General features: G+C 37.7%; 1 protein-coding gene across 2 annotated transcripts; it reads left to right on the forward strand.

The window, feature by feature from the left end:
• The first annotated feature begins 1,685 nt into the window (after positions 1 to 1,685).
• LOC137294144 (argininosuccinate lyase-like) lies at positions 1,686 to 25,731 on the forward strand. Of its 2 annotated transcripts, XM_067825126.1 has the most exons (18): positions 1,686 to 1,743; positions 2,003 to 2,092; positions 7,596 to 7,647; positions 8,604 to 8,711; positions 9,249 to 9,335; positions 10,620 to 10,703; positions 10,857 to 11,011; positions 13,826 to 13,903; positions 14,809 to 14,886; positions 15,631 to 15,683; positions 15,922 to 15,984; positions 16,386 to 16,500; positions 17,072 to 17,156; positions 18,328 to 18,387; positions 19,158 to 19,241; positions 20,018 to 20,098; positions 20,867 to 20,973; positions 21,717 to 25,731. In XM_067825126.1, exons 3-18 carry the CDS (start codon positions 7,612 to 7,614, stop codon positions 21,859 to 21,861), a joined length of 1,419 nt encoding a protein of 472 aa, XP_067681227.1. In that variant the 5' UTR covers positions 1,686 to 1,743; positions 2,003 to 2,092; positions 7,596 to 7,611; the 3' UTR covers positions 21,862 to 25,731. The 2 variants fall into 2 exon arrangements, with proteins under 2 accessions (XP_067681227.1, XP_067681235.1); XM_067825134.1 differs by having other exon boundaries at positions 1,710 to 2,092.
• The last annotated feature ends 491 nt before the right edge of the window (positions 25,732 to 26,222 follow it).

A 26,222-nucleotide genomic window follows, 5' to 3' on the forward strand; every position in this document is an offset into this window, starting at 1 on the left:
GCGTGCGTGTGTGTGCGCGCGCGCATGTGTGTGTGCGTGTGTGCGCGTGTGTGCGTGCGTAAATAAAAAGGTATCAGCAGAGTTTTTAGTGATTGACTTAAGTTGCGTATAATAGGAACACGATGACATGTGTCACCCAAAACACCAGGCCTGACCAGCTGACACCGTTAGTCATCTCTTTGGACAAGATTTCTATCCCGGACCTTCACTGGTCTTGCTGTCTCTAATCAGGTTTGGAACGTGCGCAGCGCAGTAGCCACATATACATTGGGTGTCATTCCTGATTTTGGCGGTATTCAAGAAGGTCGATAACTGAATAACTGTAGGCCATTGAGTTTGACAACCACCTTGCATCACATAGTTGTTATAGTGCTTGTTTCTCACATTTTTAAAGTGAATATCGCACGTATGCAACTTGTCCTAAGAACGACATTTTCATGACATATTTTGGTCCAATGTTAGTGAAACGATACTTCGTTGCATGTCGTGCATCAAATACTGTGGAAATACTCCTCATAACGCTGTTCTTGAAATACTTATTTCACATTATACCAATCGCATGTTAGGTGTGAACCATATGATCATACCCCAAAACATTAACTGAAAAGGTACAAAATGATGTCATCTAAGTGAGAACTCGTCATATGACCCGTGTATCCCCACTTCATTATTCACGTTGTATAAGGTGAGATGAAAGTGGGTGTAATGTCACACTTAAAAATATCTCTCTCATATGACCTGTGTATCCCCACTTCATTATTCACGTTGTATAAGGTGAGATGAAAGTGGGTGTAATGTCACACTTAAGAATATCTCTCTCATATGACGTATGAGCACATCTGCATGTGTATGAGCCTATGTGTACGTGTGGCCGTTTGTACTACCCCAGCCTAAAGCTGGTTTTATAGAGCCAGCTCTCGGAGATACCACGCCGCAGTTTAGCATGTATACCCTACTTAGACACATTCATTGCGACTCACTGCGGGCAGATCAGTCCTTGTTTTACGCATTAATGCCGAGCACGTGACAGCAGAGACCATATAATATTATATGGTCTCTGGTGACAGGAAACAGAATTTTTTTATTATTTTTTTTGCTTTTTTTGTGATTTATTTATTTATTTTTTTCGTATAGACTGCCTGTTGGTTGTTAATTTGATCTACGTTGATTCATAACGTAGCTCAGTATTTTGGTTCATACCTCAGTGAACCGAAAATACGCATTCGCATTCAATCAAAATATGAAAGCCAACTTAGAAATTAAAACGAAAACAAACAAAGTGATAAAACATTGCTTTTTTAAAATCAGACACAAGCATATCTTTTTTATTAATTGTTGTACAACACTGAGCTACGATGGGATTTAACTGAAACTGCTCAGATTAATTGAAGAAAGAACATGCTTTAAACAGAACAGAATGAAATCAAAATAAATACTTCAAGCGCAATCTTTATTAATGTACGTACACACTACACAAAATGGTACCTGAGAAATACCGACAACTGTCTAAAACTTCGGGAACCATTTCCGTGCATGTACACGTGTATGGTTTGCTATAAACTCTTGTATGAATGAAATAATGCCGCTGAGACGCGAAATCATAACTCACACACTCACATTTATAAACTTCAAGTCGAGATTTCAGATCAAATAAATCCACAGCAAGTCTAGATTTATTCCTGCTTGTTTACTTCCGGGTTACGAAGGTTAAGGACAAGTAAATTGTGGATGTCAAGGCGAAACGTGAGTTAGTTACATGACGCTGCATTTTGGTGTGAAACGTCGAGGTTTGCAGCTTTAGCCGCCACTGGCGTGTCGAATGAGTCATATTAAAGGACATAAGAGCTTGTCACGTCGCTATAATAGCTTGTCATCAACGTAAACATAGCCCTCTCTCCGCGCTGTGCGCCTGTGTTCGTGTGAGTGCCGATAAGGGCTAACGGCTGGGCCAAGTAACGTTGACTCGTCTACCATCTAACCTAGGTATACTTTGTTCCAATAGATGCCAACCGACAGATATAGACCCACAAACTAACTACAGTGGATCTCACCTGAAGAACAGATTGTAAACCCGGGAGACAGGCATAGAAAGGTGAGTAGCGCTTTCTTTTCAGCAATATTGGCAGTGTGGGGATGGGGGAAGAGGGAGGGGGAACTTCATTTGGGTGAGACAGTTACGTCATGACCTGTGATCATTGATGATGAAAGACTTCGGTCGTGTCGCCACTGTATTTACACATTCGAGGTAACTCCCGACCTGAGGTGACAGAGGTCAGTCAGGTCGTTGGCTATCAAGTATTGTTAAAACAGATGTGATTTATTTCAGCACGCCGATCTTCAGTGGACATAACCAAAATTGTCACACCACACATAAACACATAAATAGCTGTACTTTGGACAATGCTATTCACTTTGGACCCTCAACAGTGACATAATACCTCTCAACATGGAGATTTATGGACACCTGGGTTTCATGGGATGAGGTGGTCAGTTTTTCTGACTTAGTTGACACATCATCTTATCCCACTTGCACCCATGCTCATGCTGTTGATCACTGGACTGTCTGGTCCAGGCTCAGTTATACAGATTGCTGAGAGCGGCGTATAACAAGAAACAAACCAGAGGTCCAGATAAGCCCAGAGCAGATATCTGGGTAAAATATAAATAGAAAATTTCCAATTATGCATTGAAAAATAATTGTTGCATACCAATTACACATTTAAAATGTGAGATACGCAAACAGTTCAAAACGTGTGAAGAACAAATTATGAAAATCTGTTGCGTTATGAAAAAGACACTGTTGCTTTTAAGGTGTACTGATTTTTATAGCATGATGATGTGTTTCTGATAGAATAAGTCAGTATGGTATTTATTTAGATAGAATAAGTCATTATGTTATTTGATGTTAATGTTTAGTGGTGTGTTTATCGAGAAGTGATAAATAGCAAAGAAAGATAACTCAACTTTGTTAACATTGTGAAAATAAATAGCTACATTTTGAGCAGATATGAGAGGAAATACAAGTTTATTTGCAGTTTGAAACTGAAAGCAGCAGTTATCTAGTATCCAGTGAACAAGTAAGAAACCATTCATTATTTGATTGCCCAAAATGAAAACTGACTTGTTCCGTGTGTCAGGCAGTTTTTTAACCCCAGGTTAGACTGACATATCCAACCTCATGTAGTAAGTCATATATTGCCGTCACTCTCAGTTGGGAAATACAAGACACTGGATACTTCATTGTGAAATTGATATGACACACTTGTGAGTGATAACCTTTATAACAGCAATCATCATATCACCTAGCTGTCACTCATATATAGAGATTGATAACTGAGTGTGGATTTGTATTATTATCATATATTAGGAATAAAATGCAAGCCTTGGCAAGTATAGGACAGTTTTGTTCCTAATGTATATGATATTAAATGTATGGAAAGACACAAGTGTAATGCTCTCTTTATCTTGTAATGGCATTCTTTAAATTACTCAAAAAAGCAGCCAATCGTACGTGATGTTTTGTGAAAAGAATCCAACATTTGCCTAAGAATACTTACCAATGCACCAAGGTGAAGGTCATTCGCACGCCATTTTTGGCAATGCTAGGGAAACCCCCCTGTAACTTGTGACTGCGTCTTCAATGAAATGTAACTTTTTAGGATTCACATGGCTCGTATGCACTTTTGAGAAAGTAGTTCATGTATTGACCCAATTTGCATATTTATCAGATTTGGATACCAAGTTTATAAGATTGCTTTACTGCACTGATAACATCCTCCATAATATGATCAATTCAGTTGTGAACACACAGCTGATGGATCCAAGTTGTGAGTTATTAAACAACAGATGCTGACAAAAACGATCAACAAACTGTTTTGTGTGAGTCATCATGGGCAACAGAGTCTGAATATCCTGTACGTACAAAGCAGATGTACATTTTTTGATGCAGAATGGGAAGAGTGAGTGAGTGAGTTTGTTTCCTATACTGTTCCTGCTTTTGAACCTCCATTCCTGATTTTGTATTAAACATGCGGTCTTACCATGTCTGCATCAAAGCAAAGTTGGGTTTAAAAGCTACTTATCTAGACAAAGCTTTAAACACAAATGTAATTTACAAGTGAAACAGTGCATGAAACATACACCACATTATGTTCACAATTAGAGCATAGCTTTTCCATTACATACTTTACGGGTGAGTCTGATGTCTCATAAGGTCAAAGCTGCGATGCAAACGTCACATGCAACACGTGTGACGAGTGTGTGTTGATTACTACAGTAGTGTTTATGTAGAGGTGATAACTGCATTGTATGTGTAAAGAAAGAGTACAGAATATTCCCCTTGGATGATTAGTGTTGGAACTTATGTTCAGTCACTCATGCATGTCATCAGTGACTAAGAGGATAGGTTGTTCAGACTCGATAACTCAGTGACTCATTGTGTGAAAAATTGGTGACTTGGTGATTCAAAAATTGAAGACTCGGTGACACAAAAATTGGTGACATGGTGACTCAAAAATTGAAGACTCAGTGACTCAAAAATTTGTGACATGGTGTCTCAAAACTTTGTGACATTGTGACTCAAAAATTTGAGACAAGGTGACTCAAAAATTTGTGAATTGGTGACTAAAAAATTGCTGACTTGCTGACTTAAATATTGGTGACTCAGTGACTTGGGGATTTGTTTGTCAGAGTTGGCAAATGTATTAACTTTAGTTGTTTCAATCATCAATTTTGCTTATCAGTGAATCAAACCACTATGAGACAGTGAGTTGACAATGGCAAGTTTGGTTCACTGGTTTCTTTGGTTTCTAAAATGTTGGCTTCATATCCAGGTTAGCTACAGTGAAATGCACTGTTTTTTGTTAGCTGCCACATGTTTGCATATTGTTATACAAATTTATAAAGACCTACATCAATATATAAAGTATGGTTTGAATTACACGTAATGTATTCGCCATAGTGAACGTCCTTGCTAGTGGGGGCGGTGGGGTAGCCTAGTGGTTAAAGCGTTCGCTCGTCACGCAGAAGATGGGTACAATGTGTAAGGCTCATTTTCTGGTGTCCCCTGCCGTGATATAGCTGGAATATTGCTAAAAGCGGCGTAAAACCAAATTCACTCACTCACTCACTCCTTGCTAATGCCCACAATTATAGGTCCTAAGCCTAAAGGCTGATTTCTGGAACATGCGAAAGAAGTTCACCAGATAGGTATAAATAATGATTGTTTCGAGCAGACAATGTACCTGTGTAAAGTAGTATTTCACCCAGGACAAGCTGACTAGTGTAGAATCAAACACTGTTGCATGTGCTGTTTTCAGTGCAGGTTCACACAGGTTAATATTAGTGATGCCATAAATTCAAAGGAAGGTTACTGGTGTGGATGTTAGTGCATGGGGATGGTCCCACTTACTGGTAAAATCATGCATTGATTATTTCCTGTTGTAATATGATTGTATTTACATAGTTGGCAGAAACAGATCTGTTCGCTGATTTATCCTTCATTCCTGCTCGTATAAAGTCACATCACACAGTTACAGCCAATATCGGCTATTGATTTTCAGTCAGACATATTGACCCTCCACATACAGAAAGGGGCACTTGCTTCTGTCAGAGGTTTACAACAGGCAGCAAGGACTTAGGTACAAAGTATCTTCTGTAAGTGTCAGCATTTTTCTGTTTGATTTGTTTGTTTTAGGTTGATGTTTAGAAAATATTATGACAAGAAATGTCTAAGCTCATTTCTGCTAATATTTATGTGTTTTCATTATATACTTAGATTTTGATTTGAGAATTGTATATTTGTTGTACATACTGTACACAGCAAAATGTACCAAATTAATGTAATCTAACTCGAATGAAATCAAAGGCAGGAAGTTCCATTTAAGTTGTATCAGCTGAAACAGGTCACTGCAATATTGGGCAGGTTCCATGTGTTTGGTAAGAGAGTTAGCATGCCCCTTTGCATGTAAATCAACATGGTGATGTTATCGTTGTTTCATTGATTCTTGTTTAACCCTGCGCTCATCAATATTCCAGTTGTATGGCATTGTGCTGTTATCACCATGACAGCTGTTACTGTACATGGCCAAGATTTTCTAAACTCTCTCAGAACTAAGATAGTTATGTACGTTAATGTTAATGCATGGTTTAAATATGTCTTAACACAAGGTGAGCTTGAAAAATCTTGGTCCTGGATACTTAAGAGTGAAGAGAATATTTGTCACTGTGTTGACAACTCTGTCATGTTGACTTGACACAGCAGTTGAAGACATGTCTATATCTATAACCCGATTCTATTGTTTTTATTAGCTAGGACACCCTTTTCACAACCACGTGGTGTTGTCACATATTTTTCTCAGATCCACCTGTAGTTTTCAGTGTTGTTTTGCCATTATGCCCAACAATTACATTTTAGGAGAAAATTTCATATTTTTTATGGAATTGACTTTTTATATTTGTGGTTATTATTATTATTTATTTTTTTATTGAGGTAGTAGAGCAGCCTAGTGGTTAAAGCATTTGCTCGTCATGCCTAAGACGCATGTTCAATTCCCTACATGGGCACATTTCTGGTATTCCCACTGTGATATTCAGTGTGATATTGCTGGGATATTGCTAAAAGTAACATAAAACCTCACTCACTCACTCACTCACTCACTCACTGTTATTTTTCTGGCTACACAGGCTTCTGACCATGTATCCTGATAAGTTCGAACAGAAATATGTCACTGTATCAACATGAACTGGAACAGTTGTGTTAATGAGAAGCAAAAACATGCTCACATTAATATCATGATCTACAATACATGACATATCAATACATACTTTTATACTTAGAGATCAAACCTGTGAACATCCAGTTATAACTGATCTTCTGCAAACCATGCTTGTTGTAAGAGACAACTAACGGAATCAGGTGATGAGACTCGTATCCCAGTTGTGTAAGATAGATACTTGAGCCGTGAATCACTGGATTGTCTGGTCAAAACTCAGTTATATGCCATATAGCTGGAATATTGCTGAATGCTGCATAAAAGAAAGAACGAAGAAAGATATATATCCACAACTCCCAAATTATTATCAAGATAAACAAAATATGCTTGTCTGAATTCTTGGCTCACTGTTTCCAGGAATTTATGTATTAAACATTGTCATTACACGGAAGGGTCATGCTGTTTGTCACAGGATTGTCTCAGTTAACCAGCCTTGATAATTTATGAGTGCCGCCATATTGCAGGGATATTGCTGACTGTGGCGTTAAACAACAAGTCATATAAGAGGTCAAATACATGATTTACAAAACGCCTCATCAGATATTGTTACGCTTACAGATGTGATACAGTTCAGTGCAAATATAGTTCATTGTGGGCTGGTTATCTGACTGTTCTCAGAAAGCTGTTTGCTACAGAATAGTTTGTGGTGTTACACTCAGGGCTGGTTTATTTTGCTTTCTTTAAAAATATTAGCAAATGATTTATCATTTTGTTTCAGGACAGTGAAATATGATACACATGGCCTGACGCATTGACTTGGTAATCATTTTCGTCCTTGAATATAAACCTTATCATCTCCATATGGTGTGTTCTGTTTTCCAGAAACTGCAGAACGTCCATGATGTCGGACTCAAAGCAAGAAGGAGCTGGGGAGGTGTGTATTGTCTGATGTTGGCTCAAAATAGATAAATAGTGTATTAGGTGGTGCATATGGTCAGATGCAATACGTGCTGAACACACCCTTGCCATGTTTTAGGTGGACAGTTAAGGTATGAATGAAAGTCAAGGTATGATCTCATTTCAGAGGTGATATCTGAGGACTGTCAAAGGATGGCCGGTTGCATGAGCGAGTAAATGAGTGAGCAGGTGGGCGAGAAAGTAGTGAGTGAGTGGATGAGTGAGTGAGTGAGTGAGGTTTTGTGCCACTTTTATCTCGTGTGCAGTATCACTTCACACATTGTGTGCAAAGCTTATGTGGCATTATCGCATTTAGTCATGTTACTGACTTCATATTGTCTACATGCCTGTCTTAATGACTTAATAAATCAGAAGTATGTGAAGAGGTGTGTTTCTTGATAATTAAAAATTTGTAGAAATAGACTTCTTATTAAATTTCATTTGTGGAACTAAAAATGTTAAATGCAAAACAACACATATCCATGCAATCAGTCATCTCAACGGCGCATTTTATTATCAATCTCAGCTCCCTGGGGAATATCCCAACTCTTACAGCCACAAGGTACACCGACTAGTGTGTCGGCTTTACAAGGTACCCATTCAGAGCTGGGTGGACTGGGACACATAGTCACAGTACTTTGTTAGAATATACTGCAAGATGCTGTACCCACAACTCTGTGTTAGTGTCCATGGATTTGTGGGTTCTTTTAATAAGTACACAGGCATGTGAACTGTACTCTAGGGATTGTGACAACTTTGAAAGAGTATGCTCACAAGGTTGACTTAAGGGATGCGACTTCATGGATAAGAACTTGCTTTTTTATTGCACAGAGAGACAATTCAACAATTACATTGCTGTCAAGCTAAAAGGTCTTGAGAATTAGAGTTGCACATTGTTTATCATATCTATCAACTTTATGTTTGAACCATCAGGGGAGTAAGCTGTGGGGTGGCCGCTTTACCGGAGCAACGGACCCGATCATGGAGAAGTTCAATGCCTCTATCTCCTATGACAAGAGGATGTGGAAGGCAGACATTGAGGTACTTCCTGTTTTAACACAGTCTTGATCATGGCGCCAGTTTGACTATAAAATTGTAGACCATTGTCCCAAAGTTTCAGGTGTTCAGATTATATCTATTTCAAAGTAAAGGTTTGATACCTGTGTATTTATCATATATATTCATCATTTTGTGGTTGTTCTGACCCACTGATGACTCTACACAGAGAATCAGTGTAGATCCTTTAAACTTTGACACATGTGGTTTGGCTCTGTTTACAATTATTTTGATATGTTACCCTAACGACTGCACTTGTTGCAGAGGTCCATTTTGCTTTCCTTACCTAGCTAAATGGCTTAGGAGGGTGACTTGAAGACAGGAAATTATGACTCCTGGATGCAGAGTGTGTCCCATAGATGACATTTTTTCCTTATTAACCTAAAGCTGCTTACAGTTTTTAAAATGGTCACGTAGACAGATTGTACAGCAATGGATCAAGTCCATGTGTGAATCCCATAACAGGATATTGGTAATGTCACAGGTGATTTTGGTCTTTACAAGATGTTGCCTTTGTTTCAGGGAAGTCAGGCATACGTGAAGGCACTGGAGAAGGTGGGAATTGTGACAGCAGCAGAGAGGGACTCCATCCTGGATGGCTTGCAAAAGGTGACGTTTACACACATAAGGATGATTGCTGGTGTGTCACAGAGAGGTGATATGTAGTATAAGAGTACTAAAAACAAAAGTTTATTCATTCTTTACCAAAAATATTAGTACATACACATTGAGAATTATTACATTTAAAGACTCCATGGCAGACAGCTTGTGTCAAACTGTCCAATACGTGTCAGTATAAGAAAGTGCAGACAAGAAGGTTTGATTACAGTGCTAATCCTATCCTAGAAGCAGAGATACCATGAGCAGCCTTCCAACATTCATCTATCAAAGGTTTTGTTATCTTGTGTGATGGCATAGCACTATTACTGTATATTTACCACCATCAGAAGTATTGCTGTCTAAGGCATTTAACAAAAGATAAACAAACTTGTTGCATATTAGTGCATTATCACTGAGTACATTTGATTGAAATACCAAAATCATTGTTAAAAGTTTCCACCCACATGGTAAAAGAAAAGCAACAACGATCAGAAAACAGCGTGTATTTCAACCAGTTCAACCCAGGTGAAGTACAATATTGAAAGTATGTTTTCTCTGGGTCTGGCTACAAAGATTGAAAATTGGGAATATCATTGATGGGAAGAGTTACTCACAATTATTCCTTTTGAAAACTGAGTCATTCATATTATCTATAATAAGTTGTTGTTTAGTGCCTGCACTTAGCTTGGAATCTCACATAAATCCTGAGGCGTGAGCACCTGATCCTGAATGCCTGTACCTGGATGAGTACCTGCGATTGCCTGCGAACCATCCTCATCGCCAAGCAAACAAAGATGGCGACCTTGTTTAAAGGAAAAAAAAATTCAGATCATCATCATTAGTTAGTATCCTCCTGATGAAAGCGAAAGGAATAGCCAAGAAACATTGTGTAAACAATTAAGAAGAAGTTGACTTCAATAATATTTTGTCTTATATGTGTTAAATGTCATTTGTCACCACTCACCCCCTTCCATAACCTCCAACAAGAAGACGAAAAGCTATTCTGCTAGTCATGGAATAATACAAGTTGGTCATGAATGGTTTAATGTAACCAAGCGCTCACATCCATTCAGGACCCATGCCAGCGCTCACGGGAAGCAATCACGCTCGTGGCACTCATTGGTCTGAACACACCTCTGGTTTGACTGTGAATGCTTAAATATATTGAATATTGCTCAAACTATCAACTGGTGGTTTGCCTGCTTTTATCTGATTTTAAATATATGATAGTATTATGATGCTGTAAAATCTTTACTCCCACACTCATGAATTTACAATGTGTTGTATTTTCAGGTGAAAGAGGAGTGGCAGAAAAATGTGTTCGAGTTGAAACCAGGGGATGAAGATATCCACACTGCCAATGAGAGAAGGCTCAAGGTCATTAACCAGTTTTGATTCACAGACAGAAAACTGTTTGAAAGATTAAATTGAAGATGTTCAGGGATTTTTACTACATGTATATTAGTAGCTTCAGGATTCACTGAAATGTCAGTGTAGTCGACGATGTCCATGGTTGTGTCAATGTTCCAGGAGTTGATCGGTGCAGCAGGGGGCAAGCTTCACACCGGTCGGAGCCGGAATGATCAGGTAGCGACCGACATGAGGCTATGGATGAGAGACGCCCAGCTGGAGCTCCGCACCTACCTTACCAATTTCATCAGCGTCATCCTCGACAGAGCCAAGTCGTGAGTATGTTGATGTGTAGCATGTGAGGTTAATTTGAGGCATGTACCAGGTTAGAAGAGAGGTCAGCAGAAGAAATAGGCATGTTTTGTGTTTCCTGGTCCCATGAACGTATGCTAGTTGTGGGATCTCAAGTTGCAGTCCGTTTGGCTCAAAATTGGACCAGTGAAATGCAGTCTAACTCAAAAACTAATAAACATAACATTGGCCAGGTCTGTGGAGATGGCACAGCACAGGTTAATGAATCAAATACATTGTCAGCAAGTGTGCATATGCTTCTTGAACACCTGGCTGTCCCTTTCTCTGCACTCCTCCCTCATAACAAACAGTGATCTGTGTCAGTATTTAAATTTGTTTGTTAAAAATCATTTTAGGACATAAATTTTGCAAAAGAAAAAAATACATTATTGGCCTGATGTTTTGATTATGTTCAGCCTTTTATTGAGGATATTTATGTTTATTAGTTTTCAAGCCGCTTGCAATTGCATTTCATTGCTCTGCTTTTGAGCCAGACCATAGAAGGCGTTACAAACTGCAGTTTTCATTTCAAAATGGAACTTGTATGCTGGTCATGGAGGAGACTGCATGTCAGATTTGTTGACTTTGTTGAATCACTTAGTGCCTTCAAATTCCTGTACACTCTTGCTTTTATTATCGATTACTGGTTTGTCTGTTCTGTTAACTCATTAAGGCCGAGAGCCGCATATATGCGGCAAATTAATTAGCTTCTCACAGCGAGAGCCGCGTATTGGGGGTAATAAAAAGCACCTCTTATTCAGCGAGAGCCGCATATTGGGGGTTATGAAAAGCACCTCTCATTCAGCGAGAGCCGCGTATTGGGGGTTTTACATTTTATATTCGTACATTACCTTTAATTTCAATCAATTTAGCAGTAATGATCAAAGATTAGCCTTTCTTACTAGAGAGATTACTTTCTGTGTTAATCAGAAGAACTATTAATGTGTTTTGATAACAATTGCTTGCAATGTCGGGGGCTTATACAGGCAAATGAACACATGTCTGCGAGAAAAGGGATTATGAGATGTTGTTACAGGAGGTACATGTTTGTTACTCGTCATTGGGAGTGAATACTAAGATACTATGTTTGCACATTGATTGAATTAACGGTGACAAGGTTACGAAACCTTCTTCTAAATTAAATCATTCATTCATGCATTGTAATAGTTCATATAATGAATCGTAGACATAAATAGCAATACTGTATTACACTCATGTTCGTGTAGATTTGAAATAAACCAAGTTACTAATTTAGACCTAATTCATTTGCGACTATTGATTTTGAAAGTTGACAATAATACATAATCGAATATGAAGTGATAACTCTTGCATCTACTCATAATATACATATATAGTACACATAAACCATACAAAGGTAACTGGGGTATTTTGTTCAAGCTGTTTCATGCTTATTTGAAATGTGATTTTTCAATGCAATTTACATAAGCATTGTGTAAGAAACGTTTGTATTTGATCTCTGTAATTATCTTATCCTGTGTAATGAACACGTGTATCAGATCTATGGTCAATAAAAGGAGGAGAATATATCAGTTACAGAATTGATGCGTATAATCATTCAATCAGACAACACTAAATATATGAACACCTCTTTCAACCTCAAAATAACAGCCTCTGGTCGAATGCATGTCCAGGTAAACTTGTCCTGTGACAAGTGTAAAACAAACTTATGCGCTGTTACATCATTGGACAACCTGTTTTGTGGAGTCACGCCCATTGCCAATCTTCTGAACCTCGTTTGCTTTCAAAACAAATATAAGTATGCCCATCTTCATAAATATTTGGGGAGATTCAACTACAAGTGTATACATCACAATAAATCAGTATCGTGTTACTTTTTTTAATTCTATAATACATGTACTTGAATTATGATATTTATTCATAACAATGACCGCGTATGTGTTGATAAAAATACAGCACACACTGGCAAAGGGGTATGAGAGACACAGGTAATAAATTACATGAAATGCTGTAATATATGTATTCACATCGGCCTCTTTCCCATTTACATCTTTACGAGACAATTAAATAATCAGTACTTGTTTGTGAGACTAGACAGTTTCCTGTCATATCCGAGACCTGCCAGGGAAATCAGGCATGATTATCACTAATTAGCCTCGTCGCAGCAATCAGGCAGTCAGCGAGGGGTGCCAGGTGTTGGGCAGTGGAGCGGCTCCAGGGCTTAATGAGTTAAGGAAGAGTAGGGGATATTCATTTTGTGAGCATACCACAAGCTAATGCCAATGCATATGAGAATGTGTAATATACATATCAATGCAGATGAAGCCTTTCCAAAGGAATGGAATAAATTGTCACATTTTCCCATAATTTCTCTTCATCATGTTTCCTTCTTGACTTCATGACATGCATTTCTACTTTATCAGTTTTGTAAATCCCCTACTTTTTTAATGGTAAATATGCAGACTGCCATCATACAGATGGAATATTGCTGAGTGAGGACCAACACTGTGCATGAAGTTGTAATTTGTGTGAACTGATGTGCAACTAAATACAGAGAATTAATGCTGTTTTTGTATTGTGAACAGTCACTGTTGTATTCTTGCTTGAATCATGCTATGTCATGTGTTACAGAGCATGAAGTGACAGCATTATCTGATGTTTTACTTTGCTGCATGTATTACTCCATGCTTGTGGCGTTGATCACTTGGTTGTCTGGTCCAGACTTGATTATTGTTTATGTTGATACGAAGCAGAAAAAAAATGATGCCTGCTTTTCTTTCTCTGAATTTTGCCAGTGACTGGATTGAAATATATTTCAGAGAAATTGACATCTTACTCCCTGGTTACACACACTTGCAGAGAGCACAGCCAATCAGATGGAGCCATTGGTTGCTAAGGTAACACTCTTTAATCTGATTATGGGCTAGGATTGTAGTTTCTGATAACAATGGAAAAACAGTCATAAAGAAAATACATTTGTTTAGAAAATAATTGTTATGCAATGAAATATTTAACAAAATAGTTGCATTATTAGAAACTATATTTTCCTTGTAGTGAATGTCTTCTTGGTGCACCTCTTTTGTTTCTTTGCTACAATCATGGTCAACGTATTACAGTGTATGAAACTCCTAAAAAAGCCAGGAAGCCCACAGGGCTGATAAGTAAATAATGTTGCAGGCTCTGTTGACATATATTAAAAATAGGAAATTGAGATATGGTGTTAAAATGATGTAATTCATGGATTACTTATAGTGAGGTAAGCTTTAAACATGTGGAAAAGCAAATAATAATAAAACCATAACTTACTGGTCAATGTTGATTCATTTAGTGTCACTGCCATCTGAATCAGAAAAGTGGAAAAGAACGATATTGTTCCTTGGCCAAAAGGATTATCTAGATCAGTCACATTTAGTGTTAGATAAATGTGTTGGCTGATCTGTGGAAGTTACGGTTTGATTGAACATGAACTATACAGATGTTGTCAAGCTACGACAATTGTAAATTATTTTCGAAATATTTCGCGAAGTCAGTGGCATAGTCAGATATATACTCTTTGAAAATGTATTGGTTATAAAATAAAATTGCAGCTGGCCGCCGGGCAGGTGCTGTTTCATACACTGCATATTATGACAGTACCATATCCATGATAATGTTTTTCATGGTGAAGGAAATGTTCCTTAATCGCAGTCCTGTTCATTAAATTGGCAAACCATGACTTTAGTGAAAAAATGTTTAAAGTGTCATTCAATCCAACCGATATAATAAATGTTTACATCTCCTTCTTCATCCATGTTCTGCTCAGCTATGGATGGATGCTGCAGCGAGATCTGAAGAGACTAGACCAGCTGAGAGAGAGAACAGCAGTGTTGCCCCTTGGCAGGTCAGTACAGAGTTGTCTCCCTCTGTAATGGGCCTGTCACATGAAATAGGCAACAGTATGTTTCAGAGTGCGAATAGTTTTCAAATTTGCTAGCCAGTTGGCCTAGCTATGCTTGAAAGTAATTCACACGTCAAAAATTTGAATCTAGGTGCAGGTTTCATCATTAATATACACAGTAAATGTGTGTTATAACTAAAGAAGTCGTGAGAGTGACGTATTTACAAAATGATCCAATGAAAATTCTCAAGCCAGTTTGGCCATTGACTGCTGAAATGTACAGCAGAGTCTAGGTCAGGCAATCTGATGATCAACACACTGACCAAATGATCCCATTAATGGACTTTACTGACACGCATGGTAGCTTTAGACTATCAAGGGATGCTTATGTACTAAATCATTTTGATTTTACCTGTGTTTGGTGTTGGGTTGTATTTTCAAAAGTCTTTAAATATTTTTCAAAGAGCCCATTAAAATATTGTGCGTGTATGATTTTCATTGACTCTGAGAATGGAAACTGAAAATACACTGGTCCAATTCCTTGGGTAATAATTGTCTGCCTACAACTTGACATTGTTTTATCTTCATAAAGTACATGTTAATTATGAGTTAAGTTATGCATTCTTGTGAAAACAATGAACAAACTTTTTGTGTTCTTTACACATTACTCAGCCGTTTGGAGAACGAAAAAAGCCTTCACTGATCATAGTGATGTACCAATCTGATTCACTTCTTATTGTTGTTTAGTGGGGCCCTAGCTGGTAATCCATTTGGTGTGGACAGAGACTTCCTTGCTAAAGGTAAAACAAGCTTTCAGATTTCTTGGTCACCCTCAAAGATATTGTTTAAGCAAGAAGACACATCTTAAATAAAACTGAAAATAATTCAGTGGTATATCCATTTCCATTTGTTTCCAACAAGGGAAACAAGAGATACCTCACTCGTACCCAAAATACTCTGATTGGCTGACAATACAGACAGCAGGTCATGTGTTCCATTATTGCAGTCAGTGACATCATCGATGTTACATTGTTTCAGAACTTGGTCTAGGGGGAGTGACAGGAAACAGCTTGGATGCCGTCAGTGACCGAGACTTTGTTGGTTAGTTGTTCTTGTTTCTACAATGAAATAAATGTACAGCTTTCACATAGCTCAGACCCAGAAAATGATTCTTCGTACAGTTTCCTTTCTACTGAACAGATTTACATCAGATGCGTCTCATGAAAATAAAAGGAGCATGGAAAATATTTGGAAAGGACATTGTTTTTCTTTTCATTAAGAAGATACATTAGAAGGTGTATAGACACATAGGCGTTTAGTAACATAATTCAGTTTTGATAAGGGCTTGTCATGTACCTAAAATTTGTGATGCATAAATTAAAGAAATTAAATCATTCCAAAAAATCATGAATATTTATCAAGTTTACTGATTTAGAAGCAAGAAATCCCAAATACATAAAGTTAGGGTATCTATTCTTGAGTTTGTGTCTGCCATGTTCCAGTGGAGTTCCTGTTCTGGGCCTCACTGCTCAGCACGCACCTCAGCCGCTGGGCAGAAGACCTCATCCTTTACTCTACCAAGGAGTTCAACTTTGTCACACTCTCAGACGCATACAGGTTAGTGAGAAGAGAATGATTCAGTGGGTGGCCATTTTTTTAACCGAATTAATCAGTTTGGAGGTATGTGTGTGGAAGCAAGTGGGGAGAAGGAAGGAGAAGGATGTGGATGAGTGTCAGAATAGAGAGCAATCCTGTCGTGGAGATTTTCAGAATGCAAGAATTCAATCAGTGGAGTGGGTTTATTTCAGACTAGAGTAATTCATTTCAGAGTTGTCAATAGATACCATATAGATTACATTCCCAGAGCATTGTGAGGACCATTCCTTCACGTCTTGTCACACATTTCTTAGCCTTGTACCCAATACTGGGATGTCATGCTAGTTAGTCAAAATTTGACTTTTTGGAAAGACCCTGAATCTTCTTTTGTATCAAAAATATACTTCACTTAACAACTTTTACCACAGAATAAGTTGTGTTTCCAATCCACAAATTTGTAGAGGTAGGTTATGTTTCAATATTCAGGATTTCAAGGCAGTAGTTTGGAAATGTTTTGTTAATCCGTGAAGTCGGTAAGATGATGTAGGATATATGTATTGTTAACATGGTGATCATGTGTTGCCTCCAACAGCACAGGCAGCAGCCTGATGCCGCAGAAGAAGAACTCGGACAGTTTGGAACTAATCAGAGGGAAGTCTGGCCGACTGTTTGGAAATGTATGTGGAAGAGTGGTTATGCCATGTCAAATCTGCCTACCTGGCATATTTTGACGTGTTATGTATGATTTTTTATCATTAAATATGATTATACACTGACATAGCAGATTGTAGACCAGAAGAGTTATATTGGTAAAAAAATAGTTTCACTCTACTCCCTAGTTCAACTTTTAGTGTTAACCATCATTGTCTGTTCTTCCAATATAGTTTATCAATGTCATCAACACGCATACCCGAGTCCTACCGATATATTCTGATTGCTTACAAATGGCAACATCATGGCTGACCAAGCCATTGACAAACTCCCGGATATGGAAATCCAAAATGATCATTTGATCAAACGTTTATTGAGAAATACACTTCCATCCCCGGAATAAGCAGGTCAGCTGAAAGAGCCAAGTATGTGTATCGTATGTATTGCCGTGGAGTCATTAATATTGTGTATTCAGGAAACATGCTGGGAGGAGCCAGATTATATTCCTATGAGATTGTACACTTTTACACTTCAAAATACATGTTTTCGCCACCATGAATACACCTTAAAGGCAAGAGGGGTAGGCAGGTCTGCCATGGTGTCAGATCCTGCATGCCTGTGTTTATTGAGATGTTGAAAAACGATTTGGATGTCCAGATACGAGATATTGTTGATCATATCTCATGGTAGTCTCTAACTGGATTACTCTCAGTTCACAATGATATAGGTGGATCACTGGTGTGTGGCGTAAATCAACACTCACTCATCATTTCCAGAACCACTTCTGTTCATGAATCCCTTGGAAATATGTTAAAATGAAATTTTGAAATGATTATTGCATGAGAATGAAGATTTTTATGGATATCAACTTCTTTATGAGAGAACACAACGTTTCGGAGTTAATGCTTACTCCTTCATCACCTGATGAAGGAGTAAGCATTAACTCCGAAACGTTGTGTTCTCTCATAAAGAAGTTGATATCCATAAAAATCTTCATTCTTATGTATTTTCACTTCTAAATGACATTGAAAGACTTGATTATTGCATGAGGCAAATCGCAAGGATCAACATGATACTTTCCTATTCTGTCGGTGATCCAAGATTAGCGTCGAAACAATTTCTCCTTTTGCGAATAAAGATAGGTTTCAACCTGTTTACATGAGTTCCATTTCTGATGTATTTTTGATGGCGTTGCAGTGTTCTGGGTTTATGATGTCCCTGAAGGGGATCCCCAGCACCTACAACAAGGACCTGCAGGTAATGGACAGGACAGTCACATCACACTACAAAGGGAAGAGGAAATGAGTCTGTGGCCACCTATCAGTTACAACTCTTGGTGACCAGTAGGGAGGTCCACGGTGGTACTGAGCATGTGCTTATTAACACCTTCAAGCCTGTCAAACTCACCTGTCTTCCTCATATAAATCAGGGGCTTTAGGGTAGATAGCGGTTAAAGTGTAGGCTCATCGTGCCGAAGACCCGGGTTCGATTCGCCATGTGGGTACAATGTGTGAAGCCCATTTCTGGTGTCCCCTGCTGTGATATTGCTGGAATATTGCAAAAATATTGCTAAACTGCTATTGCGTATCACCATACTCACTCACTCACTCAAATCATGTACAGCACAAGTGCTTATCATATAAGATATGAAATTTTAAGCAGTATGAAAACATTTGTGTGTTAGACTTTCAGTGATATCTATCAGGATTGCAATGTATACTGTGATATATTGGTAGATAAAGTGTTTGAAATTGATTGTTATGCAAATAATACATTCTACATATAAATTAAAAAATACTGTGTCATATTAATCGTTGTCACTTGCTCCCAATTTCTAGGCATGGATACAGGGGAGATAAATCATGTCAGACATAGTCACTGATCCAGAATAATGGCATGTCTGCAGGGGCAGCTGGGGAGGGGATGAAATCGGGGGTGAAGGTGCCAGGCTATGAGGTAACTTAGCTGTTTGCCCACTGAAAATATTCATATATATATTACACTGAAAATTTTTGTATTTGCTGTAGGAGGACAAGGAGGCCATGTTCGACACTTATGACACCCTGGCTGGCATTCTGCAGGTGGCAACTGGTGTCCTGTCTACGCTTAAGGTACGTTACACAGTTTAATTTAGTCTGTCGTACAGACCCTAAAGCAAATATATCCAAGAAAGCCCATGCAAGTCTAGAAAATGTGGCAAATCTAGATTCCCTTAGCTTCTGAAAAATAACTTCTTTAATACTTCTTTAATGGGCATTCTAGAAGTTGGTGAGTCAAAAATGAAACATACAGCTTTATGGATTACAACTTCTTGTTTATTACGTTGAGCGACGAAGCTATCGAAGTCCAATGCCACAAACCTTTGATTCGCTGTATGTCGCAACATACCATGTATATAAGCTTCTCACTATTTGGTTGTATTCACATTTAGCTTGAAAACGATGTAAGAATCTACATCGAAACTTCGCTCAACATAATGAACAAGAAGTTGTAATCCAAAAAGCTGTATGTTTCATTTCTGAAAATTAAAGCTATTTTTTAACTATGAACTTTTTTCAGTAAAATATGTTCATTTCAGAGACTAGTTGTTAGTCTAAGTTTAACTGCCCCTTGAGAGAAAAGGCAGTAATACTGCTGACAATAGCAGATGAAGCTAAACATGGCTATGATATTTGGAGCAAAATAAAACTACAGTGGAAGGAAACCCTAAACCTAAAAGTGAAAACTGCAATAAACCAATATATGACTGGAATATTGCATGAAAATAGCTCCAGAACAAACTCTGTCGGAGGACCAAGTGTATTTCAGCTTTCAGAGTGGTAGAATTCTGTCCATCCTTGCTCATCTTTCTGAAGATATGGGCTAGCTCACTGTTGACATGTTGCAGATCTACCCAGATGCCATGAGTGCAGCTCTCAGCTCCGACATGCTGGCGACAGATGTGGCATACTACCTTGTTAGGAAAGGGGTAATTATTGTCCATGTTTTTTCCAAGATTTTGTGATTGATATTAATCGGAGAAAATATTGCCATTTCTTACAATGGAATTACCATATCGGATTCCACGTAGGGTAAGGTGATAGGGGATGGGTACCCAGATAGAAGATTTGGACCCATCCCATCCCTAAACTGGACTATGATGTGTGATAAATTCAGTTTTATCATCTGAAACTGGCTTCAACTGGCGATATCCTAGTAGATGACACTCCTATGAAATTAATCACAGTGTTTTGCATTAGAGGGTAGACTCATGGTTAAAGCATTTGCTCAGCACACCAAAGGCATGGGTTCAGTTCCCAACGTTGGTGCAATCAGCTCATTTCTGGTGTCCACCACCATGATATTTCTGGAATATTGCTAAAAGTGGAGTATCACTAAACTCAATAAGTCAACTTCATAGTAGTGTTATCACAATGAAAATAATCATTAAGCTCTCCCTTTTCAAAGATGGTGACAGCCAGTGTTAACTGGAATCTCAGCTCAATTACTTATTACATCAAAACTATCAACACCCAGTAATAAAAGTATTAACTGTTATCTACCAGAGTTGATACATTTGTTATTGTCATTTGATACGTTTGATATCATCAGTTGATACAAGTGATATTGTCAGTTGATACATTTGATATCATCAGTTGATACAAGTGATGTTGTCCATTGAATCATATGATTTCATGAGTTCATACATTTTATATCATTAGTTGATATCAGTTAGATTCTCTGTTTCCCTTTAAAGGTTCCGTTCCGAGAGGCCCACTCCCTAGCTGGAGGCTGTGTGGCTCTGGCGGAGAAGAAAGGTTGTGTCATGGAGAAGCTCCTCTTGGACGACCTCAAGACTGTCAGGTACAACAGTGTCAGCCATCCCAGAGGGTTGCACACTATATTAATTTGTGGAATCCTGTCATGTATTTGTTATGATATTTTGCAGAGGATTTGTCATTTTTGCATAACCAGTTTCATGAGGTATATCTATCAATGCCATTGGGAATTTCAAAAAGAATAATAAAGATTCATACTGCATTGATGTTTTTCCATGGATTTGGTTATGAGGAATCGGTTTAGCATGTTACATCGGTGTTCAGTTAAAATTCATTTTCTGGTAAATTTATCAAAAATAGTTTATCAGGACATGTTTGGGGTGATGGGGTAGTCAGGGGTTAAATGTGTTCGTTCATAACACCATATGCCCAGGTTCAGTGTGTGGTTCTAGTGTGTGAAGCCAAATTGGTGTCCTCCAGGATGATATCTCTGGAATACTGCTTGTGTGAGGTCACTGATTTTGTATGTGATATGCAAGAAGGGGTCACTGGCTTTCTACGTTAATTTAAGGGGAGGTCAGTCACATTGTAAATGCTTCTGCATATAAATCATCGTCACCCCTCATGCCATACATTATGAACAGTCCCTGAAATGTAATATTCATCTTGATTATTATGCGTCTCAGCACCACAATTGTCCTGGAAAGTTTGTTTTAGGAAGAAAACATCTGGAACTTTGGTCACCTCACATTATCAAGATTATATTATTTTTTACTGTGTAAGCAATTTACAGACAATCCTACTTATTCAGTCATGTTTATTCGGCAGTCCTCTGTTCGAGAGTGATGTCGCAGATGTCTGGAACTACGAGAACTCAGTGGACCAGTATACCGCATACGGAGGCACCGCCAAGTCAAGTGTAGAGAAGCAGATCTCTAACCTGGAGACCTGGCTCCGTAACTGCCAACTTTAAACATGGGTTCTTCTGTAAAAGACACGCTATAAACAGTGTCCAGTGAGAGCAGAGCAAGTAGATCTGTGGTGAAGGTTAAGATGTGCACTGTAGATGGCTTTGCCCTGAGTTCTCCACACCCTGGGAATAATACTTTGCCCTGAGTTCTCCACACCCTGGGAATAATTCTTTGCCCTGAGTTCTCCACACCCGGGGAATAATACTTTGCCTTCAGTTCTCCACTTCCTGGGAAGTGTGTTGTACCTTGTGGTCTGTTATCTTCAGATCAGGTCGTAACTTTCAATTCTAGACTCAAAACGAAAAAGCTTAAATGAAAGTTTGTGATAAGAAAGAGAGAAAGAAAGCTTCACGTACTAATTGTAGTTAAATATTCATTTTGCACTGCTCTGCCTATATTATGTTCATGAGCCCAACGTCTTAAACTTTAGGATGTATCGTTCCATCCCACTATGTTCCTGTACTGAGAGAAACCTATACTTCTCTTACTTCTTTTCTCTCCCACCCATGTGTGGAACCCATTTAAGATGAGATAATGTTTTATTATCCCAATGGACATTCGATTTGGATGGTTAACATTGAAACACTTACAATAAAACAAAAGATACACATACATAAGACCCCCAAAACACCCATGCATATGTCAAATAGTACTAAAACACCAACCCATGCTTGCCATTAAAGGTGACTAGGCTTGTCGTAAGAGGCGACTAACGGGATCGGGTGGTCAGACTAGCTGACTTGGTTGACACATGTCATCGGTTCCCCATTGCGCAGATCGATGCTCATGTTGTTGATCACTGGATTGTCTGGTCCAGACTCGATTATTTACAGACCGTCGCCATATAGCTGGAATATTGCTAAGTGCGACGTAAAACTAAACTCACTCACTCACTCACTAAAACAGCTAGCAACAATGGCCAATATGTGAGGTAGAGATAAATGATGAATATATGATAACATATTCAAGATTCAGAGCTATATAATGACATTAAGATATTCACTCAGGAACATTAGCACTGAAAGTATATTAATGTAAGAGTTTCAAACAATTGATAAAGTATAATAGAATTATTAACAAACATAAAAATAATTCTGGTGCAAAATAATTTCTGGTGTCCCCTGCCATGATATTGCTGGAATATTGATAAAAGTGGCATTAAACCATACTCACCCACTTTCTTCATAGAAACGGAGGAGTCCACAACTAAACACTGACTGGAACAACTGGCGATTCCCTATCCAGGGTAGTCTTATAAACAAACTATGTTGGTTGCTGTTTACCGCTGTGCTCAGCAGTATTCCAGCTGTATGGTGGCGGCCTGTAGATAATCAAGTTTGGACCAGACAATCAAGTGATCAACAGCATGAGCATTGATCTATGTAATTTGGATATGATGACGTCTCAACCAAGTCAGCAATCCTGACAACACGTCCTGTTAGTCTTACAGATCTCTACAGGTTCACAGACTATGTGACTAGGAAAACTCTAGTTGATTATTGCTGTTGTTTTATGCAGGTAAATAAAATGTGCTCTCTCGTATCAGTCAGACTAGTTTTGAAAAATTGTTGTCATTATTTGAAATGGCATTTTGTCAGGATGACTTGAAAACTTTGTCTTATAAAAGTGAATATCAGTACCTTGCCACTGTTTTCATTGCAGGTGATTGTTATCTCAGCAGACTGAGAGCCAAAATTTATGAGGACCAAATAGGGTATTTCATTTACACTTATTCAGGACAAAGATATTTTTTCAGTATTTTGTGATCAGTTTGATGATTTAATCAAATTTATTCAAATGTATATGCATAACGTTGATGTGTACTTGTGACTGTCTCATTAATGAACTGTATAATTGGCTTAATATGTCATTGTATAATTGGTTTAATTTGTCATTATGTAAAGGTTTGTGCAGTCGAACTAAAACATGTGAAGGTTCTATCATCCACAAGGATTTAACAAGGATTTGAAGTTTGTCATTAATATACTGAGGGAAACAAATAAGGGAACACCACTTCATTGGCAGTGTTCCTGTATTCTCATACTTCCTTCCACAGCACTATTCAAAGCTGGTGATGAACACTGGAAAATGTAAAAGTAATGCTTGAATTGTCCTGCAATCCTTTATTTGTTTCTCTCAGTATATTACAAGACACACATGCTCAATGTTACCATTTTCACTGACATAGTAGTCTAGAAGTTAATGTGTCTGCCAGACCTGCTGAAGTTCTGAGTTTGCTTCCCTACATGGTTACCATCTGTGAAAAGTCCAATGATATTTCTCGACATTGCAAAGAGAAAACTGTGAGCCCCTGCTCAATAATAAGTGTTATCATTAGATAAATTTGACTTTATATGTATTAGGGCGCTTGGATTGACTTCAGGTTACTTGTATTTTATAGAAATATGAACCTGCACATGTAAATCGCAGTTATTTATAAAAAGTCAATGGTTAGCAGTTATCTGTTATATCTGTTATAGCAAACCCATTTTCTTTTGTGATTTTTACCATGATTTTAAATGTGCATGTATTTTTATTGATCAATTTAGTTTTTGCCCATATGACAGTGATAATTTTAAATTGAATACGGTTATAAATACAACTGAATACAAAGTTCTTGGACGTTAAGCTGATACTAAAAAGCGAAATGTTCAGTAGAAGTCAGTTACATTCTTAATATGTTTTACCAGTGTGCTAGTTTTGTATGCTATGAACACAATCATTCGTAGTGTATATTGTATATACTTTTAGTCACTTGTTTTAGCAGTGTCTCAAGAGTCTATATTATGGCTGGATGACATGTTTTATCTCAGTATTTGAAATGTTTCACTTGTAACATATGTGACACTTAAATAGATATTTTTATCTGTTATAATATGGGGACATAATCATAACATTGTGCAAACAAAATACACATCAATTAATGCCAGAAAAGTGAACTGGTTGGTAATATCTGGATTTAGTAAACACAGCAATATGAAACATATTTTCTTAGAATTAGTTTGATGTTTGATGTTTCATTTTTTATAAATAATAATTAGTCTTCCAAGTCCATCATATGGCCTACATTTTCACTATTTAAACTTAAAGACTACAGTGATTTGTTTTACATGTACTTAATATACTGCGTTTGGTTTCACAGAAGTTAACATGAGCTAGTCACAAGGCACATACTTCCTGGAGATGTATAACATATATCCAGATCTGTTGTTTTGTTCATTTGTTCAAACAGCTTCCATTGATGTTGCTGCAATCATGATAGTGTTTGTTGTTAATTGAACACCCAGTGCATGCTTGTGATTTGTTGAAGGATTAAATGCATCTGATGTGTTTTTGTAATTAAATATTAGTCATTTGCTTGATTATGTCGCTTGTTAAAGGATTAAATGTAAGCGTTTTGTTTAATGATTAAAGAGGTTAGATACTGTGGTTTGTGCACATACCTTATGTGATGGGGTGTGACAGTAGGAGCACGTTATTATGTTATGCATTTATTTCCCTTTATCTTGCTTCATACTTCGTACGTCATGATATTTTGGCCACACAAGCATTTATCCAGAGGTAAACTTGTGCAAGAGTTATCTCCCCTTATCAAATTTATTTTGGATATGCTGTTTTGATTGGAGATAGTATTGATACCATCTGGTTGAATATATTTTTGTTTATTTTTGAATATTAGTCTTGTGTGACTTTACTATATGAACATTCCTGTTTAAAAAATCTTCTTATCATTAAACTTTTTTCATTGATGAATCAAATATTTTAATAGTTGAATGATTATATTCTTGTCTTGTTGAATGATTACATGTGACTTGCTTAATGATTAAATGTAAGCCATTTGTTTGATTATTAAATGGTGGAATGATTTAAAACTTGCAATTTATTTTACTTTTTTTAAGCCAAGCAAGCTATATCTTCTCCATACTGGGAGTTGTGATTATTATTGTCACAAACTGCACACTTGAGGTGACAGCAGCTTCATGAAAGAGACTTGCAACACCAGGACTTGAAAATGGCACTGTGAAATTGCTGATCACAGGCTTTTTACAACAAAAAGTATCTGTATTTTGGGATGATTGAAATAGTTTTTTTAGAACATGCATAACATGCATCTGTGTGCACGTTTTGTAGGTCCAGCAGCTGTATTATATTCAGGTGAAAATAGTTTTAACAAACATTGGTTATTGGGATCTGATGTTCACAGCCCCTTGGAGTTTGTCCAAACATGGCTTTGAAATCCATTAGTTGTTTGTAGGTTGCATGACTTCAACCACTTGTTTGCATGGTGAGGAAGAGTTCGAGTGTTGCTTACACCCCAAAAATGTTCACACACCTACTGGTCCTTCCTCACTTGGACACGTGA

The sequence above is a fragment of the Haliotis asinina genome, chromosome 1 (genome assembly GCF_037392515.1).
Source record: "Haliotis asinina isolate JCU_RB_2024 chromosome 1, JCU_Hal_asi_v2, whole genome shotgun sequence".
NCBI lineage: Eukaryota > Metazoa > Mollusca > Gastropoda > Lepetellida > Haliotidae > Haliotis > Haliotis asinina.